Source organism: Lutra lutra, chromosome 8, assembly GCF_902655055.1.
Source record: "Lutra lutra chromosome 8, mLutLut1.2, whole genome shotgun sequence".
NCBI classification, from domain to species: domain Eukaryota; kingdom Metazoa; phylum Chordata; class Mammalia; order Carnivora; family Mustelidae; genus Lutra; species Lutra lutra.
This window is the reverse complement of record NC_062285.1, coordinates 55,961,918-55,981,633: the sequence shown is the minus strand read 5'-3', so window position 1 is coordinate 55,981,633 and position 19,716 is coordinate 55,961,918. Positions and strand designations below refer to the sequence as shown.

The window sequence follows — 19,716 nt, the reverse complement described above, 5'->3', positions numbered from 1 at the left end:
TTCTTAATTCTCATGTAATATGGCAAATTTCTTTTGGATGTGGTGGATAAACCATGGATAGATCCAATTTGTCAGGAATATGGGCAAAGCATTCCTTGCTGTAGAGAGCACATACCCATCTTTTGCAGGCTCAAGTGAATCTAAAACCCTAAGACTCTGTGGGACCCTGGGCCACTGAAGAGAAGGTTAAAAGAAGTGGTTGTATAATTACTCTCTTGTTCTAGAAAGACAGTGCCAACCCTGGATGAAAAGCTGTAGAGGCAGTCCAGCTGCAGAGGCTAGAGACCAAAGAATCAACAAAGAATTAGAGATATTTTCCCTGATCCCCAGATCTCAGAGCTTAGACACACAAACTACCAGAGCTGTCATGTACATCTGTGTAGACTGTGTCCCATACAAGAGTTCCAGGTGATGTATGTGAAAAGGGACCAAAATCTAGCCCATACTCTGGTCACCAACCTGTGTGCTGTGGCATGAGCTGTGTCCATCCCAAGTGAAGGCATCTTTTACTTTACATAAAGTGCTGCCCTCTGCCAAGACTGTGGAGTTGTGTCTGCACAGAGTGGACACCTATTTCTAATTCACAAAAAGACTAGACAGGCCAAGGAGACCTTGGAGCACCAGATCTGGACATGATGAGTCTTGTTGCAGAAAATATCCTCTACTAGAAAACCTTCATTTCCCTTGTATCTCACTGGTCTTTGGGTCAGTCAAGTCATGTTATAGTAAAACTGCCTGAGTTCCAGCTCCTAGTTATATGACTTTCATAAGTCGCTTCACATGCTGTGCCTTGGTTTCCATCAAAAAGATAAAGATAACAATATTATTTACCTCATAGTGTGGTTGAAAGGATTATTTTAGAACAGGTCCTGGGGCATAATAAGCACTCAGTACACATTAGCTCTTAGCTAATTGTGTCATCCTATGTACCATGACAGATAATCTTCTCTTGAATATCAACCAAACATAACTGCCTCTCACCAGAGTCCTCATTAGGGGTGTATCTGTGTGTTTGCAGGGGTGTAGGGTGGAGGAAGGGATGTCCTATTGCTGTTTAGTGTGTTAAAAAGAAAACTACAGGCCCCAAAATAGTATCATTTAGGACAAGACAGCAAACCAAGACTTAGTACCTAAACTAACTGCACTTTTTAACTGCTTCCTTCCCAGGAGTATAACCTTTAGCCAGTCAATGCAGAATTTCCTGGTCAATACGAGGAAATTTACTGACAGACACCCCCCTTTCCATTCCTAGGTCACCTTGCCTAGACAATGCATTCCTTGCTAATAAATTCCTTTCTATTTTTTTTCTTACGCCCTCTCTCTGCCTTTAAAATCCTTTCATTTAGTTCAGTGGAGCTCCCCTATACTTGCTAGAGGGAATACTGCCCAATTCTTGAATCACTTAATAAAGCCAATTAGATCTTCACATTTACTCAACTGAATTTTGTTTTTTAACAAGTGCTTCTCTATTTCAAAAAGGCAGGCATGTGGGTGTGAGTGTGTGTGTCTCTGTGTGTGTAGGTATGTGGTGGGCAAAGCAGGGATTATAATCAGAAGACTCAGATGCATCAGCCATGTGTGGGTGGGGAAATTGGGTAGACCCACTCAACTCTGTTAAAATGTGTACTTGGGGCACCTGGGTGGCTCGGGCGGTTGAGCATCTGACTCTTGATTTCAGCTCAGGTCATAATATCAGGGTCATGAGATCAAGGCCCGTGTCAGGCTCCACACTAGGTGTGGAGCCTGCTTGGGATTCCTTCCCATCCTCTAACCCTCATCTCTCTCTCTTCCTCTCTCAAAAAGAAATTTGTACTTAATTCTAACTGAATAACAATAATTATGCAAAGCTGAAAACAACTGTTAGAAATGCCTTGTCCCAGGTTTTCTTTGTACTTCCATCACAAAGGATTATTGTTGGACAGCTAAGACCCTGCGTCTTAATTACCAGTTTCTCTAGGCAACGGGTGCATGAAATAAAGTCATGGGCTTTCAAATGTGGACTGCATAGGCTTTGACTGAATAACTGCATCCTTAATAAGTCAGAACCTGGCTTGAAACAACCGAAAGACTAGTCTAAACCGTAGCATGAGAAAGGAGAGCTAATGCACACTTTTTGCCCATTGCTTTCCCCAGTTACCAGTAAAGGATAGGTTGGAGGAGGTTAGCCCCAACATCCTGGAGCCAGGGAAAATGTTTAGAAGTTTATTTCCATCAGCCAGAGATCAGTTAATAAGAGTCTTCACTTCATTGACCTTGGGCACCACAGTGGAGTCCTCAGAAACCCAGCTGAGAGGAAGGAAGGGGATGTCCAGAATGGACAGACAAGTTAGGAATTGGGCTGGGGAGACTGACCCAATTAGCACATTGGTCCCTGCCCCAGCCCCAGCTCAGCTTTTCTGAATGTCCCAGGAAAGGTTTACAACTAATCAGATGATAGCAAGCCAGGCAAGCCCACTCCCCTCCAAATCCCTGCAGAATTTTGTAATGACATCTTGGGTGTAAGCCATGGGCTGCCCACTGCCTCTGGTTCTTAACCTCCAGGGGCTTCAAGGATCTTAGGGTCTTCTCCACTCTCCCTGGGGGTAGTGGCTCTTACATGAAGAGAGGCATCCTCCTCATTCAAATCCCAGTCAAGCAACCACCTGGCTGCTCCTTCAGCCCTTCTCAGGTCAGATTCCCAGGAAACAGATTCTGAGATGGAAACAGTAGTCAGAAAATGTGCTGGAGTGATCTTAGGACCAACGCTAAAGGGGAATAAATGAAGCAGGATTGGGGTTGGAGGGCAATCCGCAACAGACCCCTCAACGTTCTGGGGCTGACCCTGCTTCTGTTTCTCTCTTAGCACCACCCTCCCCAACTCCATTATCTCACCTACCACTGCAGACAAGATTTTGAGTTGGCTCCTGCCCACTTGGAACTTGGCCCCACTCCCCTGCAATCCTGTTAGCCTCCCCCCCACGCCACCCCACCCCACCCCACCCCCACACGAGTGCACAAGTGCAGACTTGCGGTCTCCTGGGCTCGGAGGGAAGCCAGTCAGCCACTAGCCGGGGCCGGTGGGAGCTGCAGAAGTCTCTGAAGAAGATAGTATTGCACCATCTCTTCCGCCTCTGAAGCTGAATTTGATGATAGGATTGGATTTATGGAGGACGTTGTCATGGATGGAGAGTTCTACGTACTGCTGAGAAGTTTCATGGACAGATAATGCCGGGAATTTGAAGACACAGAAGAATATACACTCGCCTACACACCAATTTTAACGAATACCTCTCTTTGGTAGAAAAGTATACTGAAGAGCAGCTGCTGACGCGGATTCCCGGATTCAACATGGCGGCTCCCATAGCAACAGGAAAGCACCGCAAAGATGAGGTGGCTTCATGACCTATTCAACATGCCACTCACATTTACAGACTTTCTGGCATTTAAGCAGGTATTTCTGGACTACAGAGAAGAAAAAGAAGGCCAAAGACTGACCTTGAGTAATGATTTAGTAGTGACTTCATTGTGCAAATCTTCTCCCGTGGCAGCGTCCTGAAAATCCCTGCCTGCAGGCAATGGCGGCTTCCTGGACAACATGGGCCCAATAGGCCAGGAGAGGCTTCTGCTTGGGATGACTGGAGAATACACCCTGGAAAGAATGGTTCTTTCTACAAGGTTTATTGTTAGGTATTGATTGGTCAGAACAATAATTACCTGAACTTCCCAGGACTTCTGCTTTTCCTGAAACACTTTCTTCTATTCAATAACCACTAGTATTTCTGCCAAAGCAGACACGTCTCTCAGGTGCTTCTGAGAGTCAGACTGCTCTGGAACAAGACTATGTCAGGTGTTCCACCTGGAAGATCCCTGCCCCCAGAATACATGTTCTGGTGACAACAAGTGGAACAACACCATCACATACCCTCCCTGTCCGAAATACCACAGACAGGCTTTGCATAAATCTTCCTCGGTGCTCACAGTTCTTTCACTTAGTTTAGAGTTTCAGTCCGTCAAACCCAGTGTCCCACCTGTGTGGAGTTTTTGACTATTTAGGAATGTTTATTTATGGTGTTGAAATAGCTGCCCCAGTATGTGCTATGGTGAGTGCTGTGATATGTTAATAAAAAATTAAAAATTAATTTAAAAAAATAGCTGCCCCTATCTTCAGATTAATGAAATGCCTTTATTTTCAGCCCACCATTATGGGAAAATTAGAACTAGTCTTGGCTGTGGGAAAAACTAATAAAAGGATGTCTTTTACCCAAAAGCTATGTGTAAAAATCAACTTCCAGTCTTGGATTTGCAGTTCTTCTATCACTGTCTTCTTCTAGTCCTGATGTAGTCCCCCTGCTGCAAAAGAAATCTTTTTTTAATAAGAATCATTTTGGGGCCCGGGAGAAATTTTATCATTTTTTTTTAAACTAGGCTTCACATCCAGTGTGGGACTTGATCTCACAACCCTGAGGTCAAGAGTCACATGCTCTACCAACTGAGCCAGACAGGTGCCCCTGAAAAAATATTTCTGCAGATGAATGCTCAGACTAATTCCATAGGTTTGCTCTTAGAATTTATGTGATTACCCCCTTAAAGGTCTAAATATTAAATGGCTATAATTTTTAGCTGTCAGCTCTATGAAGGCAAGTACATTGTTCATTGGAGTTACTATTTTACTAGACACGAAGGAATATATACTGTATGCTGGAAATAGACTAAAGTTATCCTTTTCTTATGGCACATTGAGTATTTAGGCAGATTTGCTTAAAATTCTTTATGTATAAATCAGTTTGTTAGGTTTTGGGTTGGGATTAAGACGCATTTGGTAAAAATGTGATTCTTCAGGGCACCTGGGTGGCTCAGTGGGTTAAGCTGCTGCCTTCGGCTCAGGTCATGATCTCAGGGTCCTGGGATCGAGTCCTGCATTGGGCTCTCTGCTCAGCAGGGAGCCTGCTTCCCTCTCTCTCTCTCTGCCTGCCTCTCTGCCTAATTGTGATCTCTGTCTGTCAAATAAATAAATAAAATCTTTAAAAAAAAAAAGATCTTAAAAAAAAATGTGATTCTTCAAGCTCTGCTCTTCCAACTCTATTTTTCTCCCTGCCAAAGTGATGTTCACTGTTCTAACTCAGCCTGAATAGAGAGGGATACCAAAGAACTTTAATGATCCTCTATCTGGCTTAAGTTTAATAAAATGTTTGTTAGAGTATTAATGACCAGAAAACATGTATGTCACACCGTTAGAAAGAAGGAAAAAATGTTGTTTAATTCCCAATGTGTACTTCCGTGGGGTTTTTGTTGTTTTTTTTTTAGTTTTTTTTTTATTTTTTCAGCATAACAGTATTCATTATTTTTGCACCACACCCAGTGCTCCATGCAATCCGTGCCCTCTACAATACCCACCACCTGGTGCCCCCAACCTCCCACCCCCCACCCCTTCAAAATTCTCAGATCGTTTTTTCAGAGTCCATAGTCTCTCATGGTTCACCTCCCCTTCCAATTTCCCTCAACTCCCTTCTCCTCTCCATCTCCCCTTGTCCTCCATGCTATTTGTTATGCTCCACAAATAAGTGAAACCATATGATAATTGACTCTCTCTGCTTGACTTATTTCACTCAGCATAATCTCTTCCAGTCCCGTCCATGCAATTGCACTGCTGGGTATTTACCCTAAAGATACAAACGTAGTGATCCGAAGGGGCACGTGCACCCGAATGTTTGTAGCAGCAATGTCTACAATAGCCAAACTATGGAAAGAACCTAGATGTCCATCTACAGACGAATGGATAAAGAAGATGTGGTATATATACACAATGGAATACTATGCAGCCATCAAAAGAAATGAAATCTTGCCATTTGCGACGACGTGGATGGAACTAGAGGGTATCATGCTTAGCGAAATAAGTCAATCGGAGAAAGACAACTATCATATGATCTCCCTGATATGAGGGAGAGGAGATGCAACATGGGGGGTTGAGGGGGTAGGAGAAGAGTAAATGAAACAAGATGGGATTGGGAGGGAGACAAACCATAAGTGACTCTTAATCTCACAAAACAAACTGAGGGTTGATGGGGGGAGGGGGTTGGGAGAGGGGGGTGGGGTTATGGATATTGGGGAGGGTATGTGCTATGGTGAGTGCTGTGAAGTGTGTAAACCTGGCGATTCGCAGACCTGTACCCCTGGGGATAAAAATATATGTTTATAAAGCTGTAAAAAAAAAAAAAAAAAAGAAAAAAGAAAAAAGAAAGGATGAATACCCAAGTTTTGTAGCAACATGTCCGTGGGGTTTTTTTAAGTAAAAATAAGAATCTGAGGGGCACCTGGCTGGTTCAATCAATAGAGCATTCAACTCTTGATCTCAGGGTTGTGATTTTAATCCCCAGATTAGGTGTCGAGCCTACTTTTTTTTTTTAAGATTTATTTATTTATTTTTGGAGAGAGAGAGAAGCAGACTCCCAGCTGAACAGGCAGGGAGCCTGATGCAGAGCTCATTCTCACAACCCTGAGATCATGACCTGAGCTGAAGGCAGACACTTAACCAATTAAGCCACCCAGACACCCCAGGCATGAAACCTACTTAAGAAAAAATAAGAATCTGCACTGAAAAAGAAAATAATGATCTCCATCTATACTCATTGTTATAGGAAATATTATTTGATAGGTTTCTTCCCAGCTTGACTGTAAACTCTTGAGAGCTGAGATTACCCGTGGTCCCCATTCTATTCCTGATCCCGGCACAATGTCTGGAAAATGATAGGCACTCAGTCTAGTTGTTGAATGACTAAATGGATAAATTCCACAACAAAGTGAAAAATCAGGTTGTAAAACAGTATGTATTTTTAAGGCCCTATTCTGTAAAAGATGATACATTTAACATACCTATCTCCATGTATGTGTGGGTGTGCATGCACTTGTGTACACTTAGGAAAATCTCATAGGGAGGTGGAATTATAGATCATCTTTCTTTTTTCTACTTTCCTAAATTTTATGTATTTCATACAAGTATGTGTTGTATTTATAATCTAGAGGAAGATTTTTAGAAGAAGAAGGAAAGACTAAGGATAAAGAATAAAAGACAGGTGTGCTTGGGTGACTCAGTTGGTTAAGCATCTGACTCTTGATTTCAGCTCAGGTCAGGATCTCAGGGTCATGGGAATGAACCCTGTGTTAGGCTCCGCTCAGTGCAGAGTTTATTCAAAATTCTCTCTCTTCCTCTCCCATGCCTCTCTCTTTCTCTCTGTCTCTCTCTCAAATGAATAAATCTTAAAAAAAAAAAAAAAAAAGAAGGAGGAGGAAAGTTAAAGGATGGAGAACAAAGAAACAGTTGCCTCTAGGAGACAGATTGTTTAATCCTAAGGACATAACTGGTAGGATTTCAAGCTTCCATTTGGGTAGACTCCTGTTACCCCTCTGCCCATTCCATAAAAGTAAATACCTATTCTCCATATCCTGGCTGCCTTCAAAAGCAAAAGATGGCCGCAGCTGTGTCTTCACATGGGAGATGGATTTCAGGGATTCTTCATGGCTCCAAAAGCTCAGGATTACCACCTTCCCAGAAACTTAGGGATAATCAATTTTCTCCAGCCCCTAGCCTAGCCTCAGACATGATGGCCTCATCTTGGAAGCTTCCCTGTTCCACTAGCATGTGCTTTGTCCCAGCCTGTGTCAAGGACATGAAACAAGATGCTAGTCCTAGATTCTCCTGGGCTTTGGTCTGGATATCTACTCTATAACCTTGCCCTTTCTCCATGTCACCCAGATTCTCCTTCCCAGGCCTGCTCTGGGCTTCTTCTCCAACACACCTGATCATCCCCCTCTCTCAATTCCAAGCATCCTGTAATCTCTCACTACCTCCTTCCTCTGTTACCCTCTCCACCATGTCTCCTCGAAAGCACTCATAAGAAGGTGCCAGGCTCTCACTGTCAACTTTCAGCCTCATCCTACTTGGGGTGTGATTTATTCCAGGCTGAGGGAAGGAAGGTCCTGCTCTTATTACTCTCCTCGTTCTTTCAGTTAACCCCCGAAATGTTCACTGCATGTCCCACACGCTGTGCAGAGCCCTAAGACCACACTCAGGAACAAACTCTCCACACATGGAATGATGGATAAGGGTCTGAGCAGCCATCCCCAAACCCTGTTTCTTCAGTCTGATGACAGCTGGGTTAGTGCAGTGCTGTCAGCCTCTACCCAGGAAGTTAGGCAATACAAGGAGCAGAGTATCTGGGATGTCTTCTTAGGGATTGGTGATGCTTCTTGTAAGGTCTCCAAAAGACCAGTAAGAGCAACAAACCAGAGTGGCCTGTCCTGCTCCCACAGTACCCAGAACTGTGCCAAGAGTCAATGGGAAAGGGGCTACCTCCTGCCAGCAGGCCTTGAAAAAATCAGCAAGGATTTATTACACTCTCAAGTGGGAACTTTAAAATTAGTCTCCTCCAAGTCTTGAGACCAGGGCTGCTATATTTCAGGGAAGGCAATGATGGCCCTATATTATGTCTGCCCAGGTGGGAAATCTGGCCTAATCCTGAGGTCCTGTTTTAGGAGACCCATTCTATCAGAGGTATAAACGTATTCTCCAGTATCTTCTTTGTTGGTAATAAAAGCAATATTGGGTCTCCATGTGCTCATTCCTTTGTTTTATTTAACTGGCTCACGGAAAAGAGGGTGTTACGTATTGACCCCTCCAGACTCCAGGAGCTGTGTTTTCAGCAAGAGAATGTGCTGTGCTTATTTCACTCAGCATAATCTCTTCCAGTCCCGTCCATATTATGCTGAGTGAAATAAGTCAAGCAGAGAGAGTCAATTATCATATGGTTTCACTTATTTGTGGAGCATAAGAGACAACACGGAGCACATGGGGAGATGGGGAGGAGAAGGGAGTTGAGGGAAATTGGAGGAGGAGATGAACCATGAGAGACTATGGACTCTGCAAAACAATCTGAGGGTTTCAAAGGGAGAGGGGTGAGAGGTTGGGGGAGCCTGGTGGTGGGTTTTTATGGAGGGCACGTATTGCATGGAGCACTGGGTGTGGTGCATAAACAATGAAATCTGTTACACTGAAAAGAAATTAAATAAATAAATAAATAAATGAGAATGTGTTGTGTCTGGCCAGCATGAGAGTTGAAGAAAAGGAGCTGCAGTCTCAGTAGAATCTATTCCCTTGATGAACTGTAAAACTTTATTTTTTCCAAGACTGGATCCCAGAGGCCTGCTCAGAGGCAGGGAGGATGGATGGGAAGACCTCCTTGGGAATGGGGGCCCCCACTTAAGTAACATAAATACTCTTGGGCAGACCTATCACAAGAACCTGGCTAAATGGATAAAGGAGAAGCCAAGACTACTGAGTATCCTTTCTACCCACCAATGAACTTTGGAAGACCACCATCCACACCTGATTTCTCTCCACTCTTGGACCTCGGTCTATTCTATGACCCCTTGAATGAAAGCCAAACACCAGAATGTGAAATACAGTGCAATTTATTGAGAAAAGAAAGTACAACATAATCATCACCAGAGGATCCAGAGCTGGGGGAATTAAAGGGACAGAGATAAGTTAGGACAAGATGCCCAAATGTGGGGAGGGCACCCTGCAAACCAACAGTCCGGAGAACTTAACCATTCACCCTCCAGCACTCCCCTCCTCAGCGGGACTGACATATGCCTGCTTCAGGCCATCAGCTCCCAGTGAGAGAGGCAGATGGGCCAGGGTGGAACAGGCCAGGCTGGAAGGCCCACAGGAGTTTGGGCTCAGGTACCGTTACCATCGTCAGGGGCATCATCATCTGAGATGAGCAGCTGGACCTCCCTGGCCTAGGAGAGATCTTGAGGATGGAGGAGCCAAGAAGTTCAGCCCTTTCTCCAGGGAACTTGAAGAAAAGCGAGGTTGAGTTTGGCATTTGTTGATGCCAAGCAGAGTGGGAAGTGCTGTGGGCAGGCTGAGAGGGTTGCAAGTGGGCACAGACACTTAACCCCAGAGGATCACTTGGAGCAGTGCTGGCTCGAGCTGGTGGTCTGGGAGAAGCGGATCCCGGTGCTGCCTCCAGTGCCAGACTTATAGCTGCTGCCTCCTGAGGTCTGGATGCCACCGCAGCTGGAGCCAATTCCACTCTGACTCACAGAGGTGCTGCTTCCGCTACTAAGCCTGCTCCCACTGCTGCCACTCTGGTAGCCCCCACTGCTACCACTCTGGTAGCCCCCACTGCTACCACTCTGGTAGCCCCCACTGCTGCCACTGCTGACCCCGTAGCCGCTGCCACTGCTGCCACTGACCCCTCCATAGCCACCACTGCTGCCTCTGCTGCTGCTGCCTCTGTAGCCACCACTGCTGCTGCCACTGAACCCTCCACGGCTTCCACCAGAGCTGCTGCTTGTGCTGGTGACATTGCTGACCACCGCTGTGGAGAAGAGGCACTCAGTTCAGGCAAAGGCCCAGGTCTGGATCACAACTTTACCCTGCTTAGCTGTGCAAATTTGAGAAAGATACTCAACTTCTCTGAGGGCTAAACTGGTAAATGATAAGAGTGAGTCTGGCCCTCTGGTGTCCCCCAAGAACAAGAGCCAGCAGCATCCACAGAAATTTCTGGTTCTCCAATCTAGGGAACTCTCCAAGACCACAGGCATTTTAGCTTTGGCCTTAGAGTTCCCTGCTTATGCTAGCAGGGGATTGTGTGGCCATAGCCTGAGACTGTGGCACTGTTTGGTGGCCTGGCCTCCTTGCATGGGTCAAGCTGTCCTGCTGTAGGCTGGCAGTGAAGATGTTCCTGGTCACCCTTTTTGCAACCCAGGGAGAAAGTTTTGAAGGGCTACTTACAAATGCTCACAGCACTCTGACACTCTCCGGACATCCTTAAAAGGAAAAGAAGGAAACATGGGTTATTTCTGCCATGAGTCATTAGCCACAAAGCTGAGGGTTCATAACCTTGGGAGCCACACACCCCTATTTGCCCTATGAAGGGTCAAGCCCCCAGGGGAAGAAAGGCTATTCCAAGTGTCTCTATAACCCGTATCCCCAGGAAAAGAGCCTGCTTTGGGGGAGTTGAGGTGTTCAGGAGCTTCACCAGCCACCCTCTATTTCTCCATCTGTCCATCCTCTTTCCCTTAGTTTCCAGAGCATCTGTTCCAGGCCAACTGCTCAACACCCAACTCCCAGATGGTTAGCCTTTCAATGGTTCAGATGAGTAAAATGTGAGAGGGGCTGACACTCAACACATGATGAGTTTGAAGATGCCTGTCCACACAACCCATCTTTCTATGCCTTGTTCTTATTCATGGAGAAGGCATGTCCACATATCTGAGCAGACATGGAGCATGTCTGCACACCTTACCAGTGTGGGACCTACTGTTGTTGACCACTCCAACCTCATCCCGGAATTCCCAGTACACATAGCACCATCATCACTCCCACTCCTTTTCACAGGAAGTTATAAAAAAATCCTTAAGTTTCCTTCTCACACCTGAGTTCTGCTTCTTCCATCAAATTGGAAGCTGTCTGAGGATAGGATACATAGAGCAGCTTTCAGCAGAAAGATCTCTCGAGCCCTGACAGTCCTTTGGCATTTGATATCCACTCACTAAACCCTTATCTGCTACTTGATACTGTGCTATTTTTTCCAGAGTGTGTGTGCATCAGCCACTTTCCCTATGGATTCAGTCTCAGGGGTGGAGGGCTACAGGACTGTCTGTACTGTGCTGTCCAATATGGTAACTGCTAGCCACTTGAAGCTAGCCAACTTTATTAAAATTAAATTAAGTGTAAAACTCAATTCCTCAGTTTCACTAGCCACATTTCAATACTCAAGTGAGTAATAGCTACTGTATTAGCACATAGAACATTTCTGTCATCTCAGGAAATTCAGTGGACAGCACTGTAACTTTTGTTATAACCCCAAAGCACTCCTCCTTACTCATTGCTCATAAAGAAGATCAACAGAGCTATGTAATACAACATCGTTGGCCACGGTAAACTGGAGAACTGGATGATCTTGATTGACCAAAAAATGGGGGCACTTGAATCCTAAATTCTGTCATTCAGGAGATTCTTTACCCTTTGTCTGGGTTGTCCTCTCCAATCATTTTTCTCTCTTTCTTTGTTATCAAAGGTCACTCTAAAATCCTATCAGGAGAATGCTGACTCCACAGCACCTCACCTGCACTCCTCGCCCTCCAACAGCTTCCTGTAGGTGGCAATTTCCACATCCAGTGCTAGCTTCACATTCATCAACTCCTGGTATTCTTTCAGCAGCCGGGCCAGGTCATCCTTGGCCTTCTGTAGGACAGTCTGCAAGCCTTGGAGCTTGGCATTGGCATCCTTGAGGGCCATCTCCCCACGCTGCTCAGCTTCAGCAATGGCTGCCTGCAGGTTGGCATTCTAGGACAGGAAGAGGTAGGAGACCAATTAGCATAGTGACCAAGAAACAAAACAGCTGATCTTTCTTGAAAGTTCTCTTCCCCGTCCCACACCCCCATCCCACACCCCACTGAAATTAACTCTGTCTCATCAAGCAAAGGAACACTGATTTGCTGGTAAAGGGAGTAATGGTCTAGTAACTGGTTGTTTGTTTGTTTGTTTGTTTGTTTGCAAGACTGTTAAAAACTCCCTTGCCTAATTAATCACTTTGTTCCAGTAATACAAATTAGCCAGTGAGGTTATGTGAAGTGCATGATAAATAGTTCACTGAAGGCAGATCTTACTGAAACCAAGTGTTTAAGGCCATCCCTACAGTTGCAAGATTTGCTGGGAAAGCCAGAATGAGCAACCATCTCTCCTTAGGGAACTTTCCAAGAAGCTCAGATTCAAGAAAGAATCTCTGGGAGGATGGACTCTTCCAGCTACCCCACATATGACACCATGAAAGGACAGAGAAAGCATGTGACAGAGTCATAATTGTTGCTTCTCTTTCTCTTCAAGACCCAGAGGACCTCCAGGATCTCTCCATTAGGTCCGGACCCACCTGCTTCTTAACATTCTCAATCTCGGCTCGCAGCCTCTGGATCACCCTGTTGAGTTCCATGATCTCACTCTTAGTGTTCTTCAGGTCATCCCCATGCCTGCCAGCGGTGGTCTGCAGTTCCCCAAGCTAACAGAGGGAAACCAATCAACATAGTTTTGCAGGGTTAGAACATTCTTGGTCAGCAAGACCTAAACCTAGACTATGGGGGCAAGGAGAAGGCTCCCACCTTGGTCTGGTACAGTGCCTCAGCCTCTGCCTTGCTCCTTTGGGCAATGTCCTCGTACTGAGACTTGACTTCGGCAATGATGCTGTCCAGGTCCAAGCAGCGGTTGTTGTCCATGGACAGGATAACAGACGTATCACTGACATGACTCTGCATCTGAGACAGTTCCTATGGGGGACATGGATGGTCATTTTCACCACCCCTTGGCCCCAGAAGATGCTGGGAATGAAGAAGTCCAAGAATCTTTTGCCAACAAAGATATCCCAACAGTGGGGCCAGGAATGGGACAGTTAAAAAACTAAGCTTGTGTTTCAGGCCTGGCTATAGCCTAAGAGATCCCAGACAACAAAGTTAAAGAGAAAGACAAATGTGTAAATACAATCATGTTGTCAGCCTGAGAGTATCAGGCAGTGAGCCCGACTGTGTGGGTTTCCATGGGACTACTGTAGGAAGGAGTACTCTGAAGGAGCTATCTATGATACTGGTATAGGACCAGAGGGAAGGTATAGAGCAAAATAGCTTGAGAACAGAGGGAAAACAAAGAAAAAGAGGGATCTTGGCCCTATGGCTCAGGTCTATGCAGGCTGGGAGAGCAAAGTTAGCATTTTCTGGGTGGAGCATAGCTGAGTTCCGAGCCCTGTTGCTTGTTTTGGGTGAGTTCTGCCACTTGACTATCCCCTAAAGTCCTACTCAGGAAGTATGTCTGGGAAGATGCAGACAAGAAGGCTCTGGAGCTTGGCAAACCAAGGAATCAAAAAATCACCATCTCATAGAGGGTCCTCAAGAAGTTCAGTTCATCTGTCAGGCTGTCCACCTTGGCCTGCAGTTCCACCTTGTTCATGTATGCTGCATCCACATCCTACAGGGTATGGAGGCAGGAAATTAGAAACCCAACAGGATGACCCACTCTACCCCAAACACCACAGCTCTTTCCTAAGCCTTCATCCTTCCTCCTTATCCTTCCCCTGTTCTCCTAATTTCCACTCCTCACTTTCCCTTCTAAAAGAAAATCAAAGTGGTTTTCTTCCCTTTAGTTGCCTTGACCAGTTAAACCCCAATGCTTTAATAAGATATAAACCACTAGCAAGACACTGGAGTAAGGGTAGAAAAATCACATTTATCTAACTGTGACTTTGGGTTTGGGGTGCTATATAACCAACCTTCTGAATAGAAATGAGGATATTCTTCTCACTACCTCATCTTTATGATGATTAGTTAAGTAAGCTACAAGTTCTGGATGATTGTTATTATTAATAACATCCAAGGTGCACTTGTAGGCTGAAGACCTTGATTAATGCTACACATAAAACCTTCATTATTAGTTCACATTACTAATCAATTCATTAAGCACAGTAACATTGTAAGATGTCTCCCTCACCAGTAATGTATTTAGAGCAGGTTCCTTTGTTTCCGAAAATGTAAGGAGAAAGGTAAACCCCACATACAGCATAGGGTCCTTATGCCCCAGAGCAGCTGACTCCATGGGTTAGTGCTCAGAAATAAAGCCTCGACATTTTCTTCCCAGCTCTCTTACCTTCTTGAGCCCCACAAACTCATTCTCAGCTGCATTGCGCTTGTTAATCTCATCTTCATACCTGGGACAGAAAGAAGCACACATTTGGACAGTGACATTTCCAAAGTAAAGAGAAAGAGAGAGAGGATCCCAAGTACTCACACAGAATCCACTCACCCAGAGACAAGACAAGCTTCATGGGCATGTGACTTGTGCAGTTACACAAGGCCCTGGGTTCAGAAGGTCCTCACATTCATTCAGTCTAATGCTCTGCTGGGGCCATCTTGAAATTCTTAGTAATTTTTTTAACAAGGGCCCTGCATTTTCATTTTGCACTGAGCCCTCAGAATTATGTAGCCAGTCTGGCTTACAGGCCTCTCAGAGCTGAGGCCACTACCTTACCCTTCTCCCCCAAGTCCTGGTGACAGGCTGAAGTGTGGGTAGGCAGGGTGGGAGAAGATTTCAAGGAGCCTGACTACTTGCCTGGCTCTGGAAGACATCACAAAGCATAAGATGTGTATATGAGACCCAGAAAGGTATTTGCTCAGACCAGGTTTTCCGCCTCTGTTCTGCTTCTTTTCATTAATGAGAGTTGCTTTTTATGGAATTTGGGTTAAGAATAAATTCATATCTTCTGAATGCATCAAGGTTATGAGATTCCTGCTTATTCATGGCTATAATCTCCCACCAGGGGTCTAGATCAAATGAATATTGAAAAATGGAATGGTTCCAGGAGAAGAGATTTCTGAGCAATGTTAATCTGAGTTGCCACTGGATTCCCAGTGCTCAGCACAAAGCCTGGGTGTCTGCCAGGTTTGCGCAGTTAAACCAAACGGGGCCTCCTCAGAACAGGGGTGCCCACCCCTGTGGGTCCTGACCCTGGGGATGTCCAGAGCTCCCTCCCCACCTTAAGAGGCCCAATTTACCTCTTACAGACTTCAGAGGGTGTCAACTACAACCCCAAACATGCAGAAGGGGGCTGACTAAAGCTCCAGAGACAGGGTATTGGGCACAATGAAAGAGTACTTTACAAAGTGTGGCCCTAGAGCATCTGCCAGGAATTCCTGGCAGCTATGGGGCACTCAGATTCCTGGGACCTGCCCCACACCTACTGATTCAGAATATCTATGACCAGAGCACAGGAATGTGCATTTCTGACAAGCTTCCAAAGTGATTCCTATGTACAGTAAGTGTGGAGGGCAGACTCTCCATCCCCAAGGGCTTTTAACTCTGGGTAGATTCTCTTATCCAACTAGGCTAGTGTAGGAGGGGGTCCCTGGAGCCTGAAAAATCTGTCACAATCAGCCACCTTGAAGTCTCATTCCCCACCCTCTTATCCCCTTCCACTTGGTCATGCCTCACTCAGCAAGTCCATCTAAGAGTATTGACTGAAGGTACAGTCTGGAACAGTTAAAATCTCAAGCTGGGGCTACACCTCCCTGCTAATCCCCCATAAGGGGAAACTCCCCAGTTGAGGCCCTTACTTCTTTTTGAAGTCTTCCACAAGGTCCTGCATGTTCTTCAGCTCTCCTTCCAAGTTCCCTCTCTCCCCCAGAGCCAAATCCAACTGCCTGCGCAGGAAGCTGATGTAGGATTCAAAGAAAGGCTCCAAGTTGTTGGGTCCTGAGCCAGAGCCTGTGGTCTGTTGCTGGAGCAGCTCCCACTTGGTCTCTAGGACCTTGTTCTGCTGTTCCAAGAACCGCACCTGTATCAGGTGAAAAAGAAAAGGAATGAGCCTCTTGAGTTGGGCAAGTGGGACCATGCATCCCAAAGAATGAAAATGTGGAAATGAACCCAGTTTTCCAATCTGCAGTAGCCTCTGGGTTTTTTTTAACTGAGAAGAATGAGAATTTAGACAAGGGAGAGCTACAATGTGTTATTTACTCTGTACCTACCATTTTCACTTATTCGATCTCATTTAATCCTCACCACCACCTAAAAAGGAAGTGTTATTATTCCTTTGTACCTAGGAAATGTAATCTCAAACAGTTTAAGTTGCCCAAACTGACCTGACTACTAAGTGACCAAGCTAAGAGTCACAGCCATCACTGCCCTAGTCTATGGTGATCCTTCAGAACACAAGTACAGAAGATAGGCATAAATAAAGTTATTTATAATTGTTTTTAAGTGAAAATTTTACCTTCCTACAGGCAGTGAAAACAGTCAACAGCATCTAACTTTTCCTAAGTTGTTTCATATTTCCTCTAGTTTTTTTTCCCTTTCAGTTACTCAGCATATAGCTGATCTGGGTTTAACTTCAAACCCCAGGTTCATTACCCCAGACCCAGCACACCCTTCCTTGCCCCAGCATAGACAACACAAATTAATATCAGTTAAAATGCAGGACCATTCAGAAGGTAAATTAGTTGCCAACACTCATCACTAAGAGGCAGTCCCAAGATTCTTACTAATGCAAGTTTGATTACCAGCTAGTTTATATTATCAGGAAGTTGCTTTTCAAGAGAAATTGAATGTTAACCATAATAATTTCGTGGCTAATGCCCTGTTCTTCAAAGGACAACAAACAAGTTTGGACCCTCACTTCATTTTCCCTAGTCCTATCCCTAGAAGAAAACCAGAAGCTAGAATCCTTTCCCTATTTCACAGCGAGGAAAATAGGGCCTGAAGAGCAAGAGCATGCCTGCTCTCCTGAAGAGCCCAAGGCAAAACCAGGACAGGAAGCTAATACCTCTGCCTATAAGCCTGGCAGATCCCCCTGGTGTCTTCATACACCAACACCTTGGGCAGCCAAAACCCTCCGTGGCACCTCTGAGCTTTGCCCTCACCTTGTCGATGAAGGAGGCAAACTTGTTGTTGAGGGTCTTGATCTGCTCCCGCTCCTGGGTCTTTACTTGCCCTATCTGGGGGTCGATCTCCACATTGAGGGGCTGCAGGAGGCTCTGGTTGACAGTCACTTCCTGGATTCCTCCGGGGAAGCCACCAGGACCAAAGCCACCAGGCCCCCCAAGGCCACCAGGCCCACCAAAGCCACCAGGCCCACCAAAACCACCGGCTCCACCAAAACCACCGGCCCCTCCTAAGCCACCAACTCCTCCAAAGCTACCAAGCCCTCCTAAGCCACCAGCTCCTCCAAAGCCACCTCCCATTCCTCTGCCACCACCAAAGCCACCACCAAAGCCACCTCCATAGCCACCTCCAAAGCCACTGCCACAGCTGCTACGTCCTCCCCCAAAGCCACCAGCCCGGCAGCCACCAGCCACACTGATGGAGATGCTCTTGTTGCCACCTAGGCTGTAGAGGCTGCGACTGCCAAAGCCGCCTGCTCCAGCCCGGAACCCACAGGCCCCTCCGCCAGCTCCCCCAGAGCGGGCCACACAGCTCATCCTGCTGCTGCCAGAGACCACGGCAGAGCGGCCCGAGAAACCCTGGCTGCCACCACCAGATGTCTTGCAGACTTGTCTGTTCATGGTGAGAGAGCTTGGAGGTCAGCTAGCAACCACTTAGCAAGGGCTGAGAGGGGTGAAGGCAGAGGATGGGGACAAAAAGGAGGGTGGCCTTTATATACCAGAGAGCTAGGCTTGGCACAAGGAAAGGCAAGCAATTAGCTGAGACTCATCTTGGGTTTGGTTTGCCTCCCAGGCAATAAGTTACTTGTAGACTTGCAACACTCCTCCAAACTAATCCTCTGGACCAAAATGACTTTGCTTTTTTAGCTTAATCACCCAAACTTGCCACAGTTGACAAAAGACTGGAACTCTCCTCCCTTCTTCCCTGTGATTTCCTCAGGGGACTTAGGGAACTCAGACAGCACCTGATCCAGCAGAATGAATTGGGTTTTGACACCAGGGTCTTAGGACCCACGGAGCTCCATGACACAGGGGTGAGGACCAGACAACTTCTTCCATGTGAGCTGGATCCCTCCCTGCAATGCCAGAGTACCACAGCCCAGTGACATATCATCTATGCCCACCTCTGCAGAGAAATGTCCAGAGGAGGGCTTGGGGTGGGGGAATGGGAAGGCAGAGGTCCACTCTGGCACCACCTCAGCCAAGGGCATCCATTTAAGCCAGGCTGTCATTTGAGCTGAGCAGTGCTGTTCATGGGAAATAAAACAAAATAAAATGTCTGACCTTGGGAAAAGTGGGGACCATATATGAAGCAAACAAGTATGAGGCTTGGAAAGTGGAAAAGGACAGGTATAGGGAGGAGTCTCCATCTTTGACCTACCATCCACACCCTTTCGCCACCATCCTTGACCCACCACCATCCTTGACCCACAGTAGGTGATTTCTGGATCCAGAAGAAAGAGAGGACACAATGTGGGGGCCCTCCAGTTGGCTGATGGAGTAAAATGAAAGATCCCATTCATCTCAGGATAAGAGTGCATGCTATATCAGATCTGATGAACTTAGGATCTGCCAACCCCTCCATCACCTTGTTTTCCCACCACACCCTGTACTTTTCCCACTATGTCTTAAAATAAACTTATATGTTAATTTTCAGTACAGCCTGTAGGCCCCTGAGCTCATCAAGGAAAGGGAATGAGCCCTACTCATTTTGAATCACCAACTTCTTGCATAGGGTAAGCATTGACTTGTGTTAACTGACCCATAACCAGTGCCTAAGAATATAAATATCTAGACCAAGGTCTCACCCCAGTCTTATGGAATACAAATCTTCAGAGGAAGGGCTTGAGTGTCTACATTTTTTAACAAACCCTTCAGGTAATCCTTATGATCAAGGAAGTTTGGGATGCCCTGGCTAACTATGGGTATTTAATCTGAGCCCAGGGATTTAGGGAAAGGAAGGATGGAGAACCCTTGGTGGTAGAGTAGGTATGCTGGTACATTATTGCTCTAACTTCTGACAGCTCAACTATCCCCCATTCCCATGCCAACCCCCCTCCACACCCAACCACACCACACATGGCAAGAATATGTTCTCAGGTTTCTATTCACATTCAGGACCCTATAAAATATAACAGAACAGGAGGGGGTGATTCTAGACTCCCCAAGAAATAGGTGGTTGGTGTATCTCCGGTATGTCTCCAGATTTCCAATCAAATCAATAGTGAACACTGTCTTTCTGGGGTGATTTTCAGA

At 45.9% G+C, this 19,716-nt stretch overlaps 1 protein-coding gene across 1 annotated transcript; it reads right to left on the bottom strand.

Moving 5' to 3' along the window:
• Window positions 1-9,461: 9,461 nt before the first annotated feature.
• On the bottom strand, window positions 9,462-18,123 carry LOC125106422 (keratin, type II cytoskeletal 2 oral-like). Its single transcript, XM_047740458.1, has 9 exons — window positions 17,440-18,123; window positions 16,138-16,358; window positions 14,675-14,735; window positions 13,904-13,999; window positions 13,144-13,308; window positions 12,918-13,043; window positions 12,114-12,334; window positions 10,778-10,812; window positions 9,462-10,361 (listed from the first exon to the last, which is right to left on the bottom strand). The coding sequence occupies exons 1-9, from the start codon at window positions 18,079-18,081 to the stop codon at window positions 9,946-9,948; spliced, it is 1,983 nt and encodes a 660-aa protein (XP_047596414.1). The 5' UTR covers window positions 18,082-18,123; the 3' UTR covers window positions 9,462-9,945.
• Between the last annotated feature and the right edge of the window lie 1,593 nt (window positions 18,124-19,716).

What these genes read in the sequence shown, in the direction of transcription:
- LOC125106422 (XM_047740458.1), bottom strand. Translation starts at nt 18,081, where the DNA reads ATGAACAGACAAGTCTGCAAGACATCTGGTGGTGGCAGCCAGGGTTTC. An exon ending in TTGCCTCCTTCATCGACAAG is followed by an intron (nt 16,359 to 17,439) that starts GTGAGGGCAAAG and finishes CACCTGATACAG; the next exon opens with GTGCGGTTCTTGGAACAGCA. An exon ending in TCAGAGTGCTGTGAGCATTT is followed by an intron (nt 10,362 to 10,777) that starts GTAAGTAGCCCT and finishes TCTTCTCCACAG; the next exon opens with CGGTGGTCAGCAATGTCACC.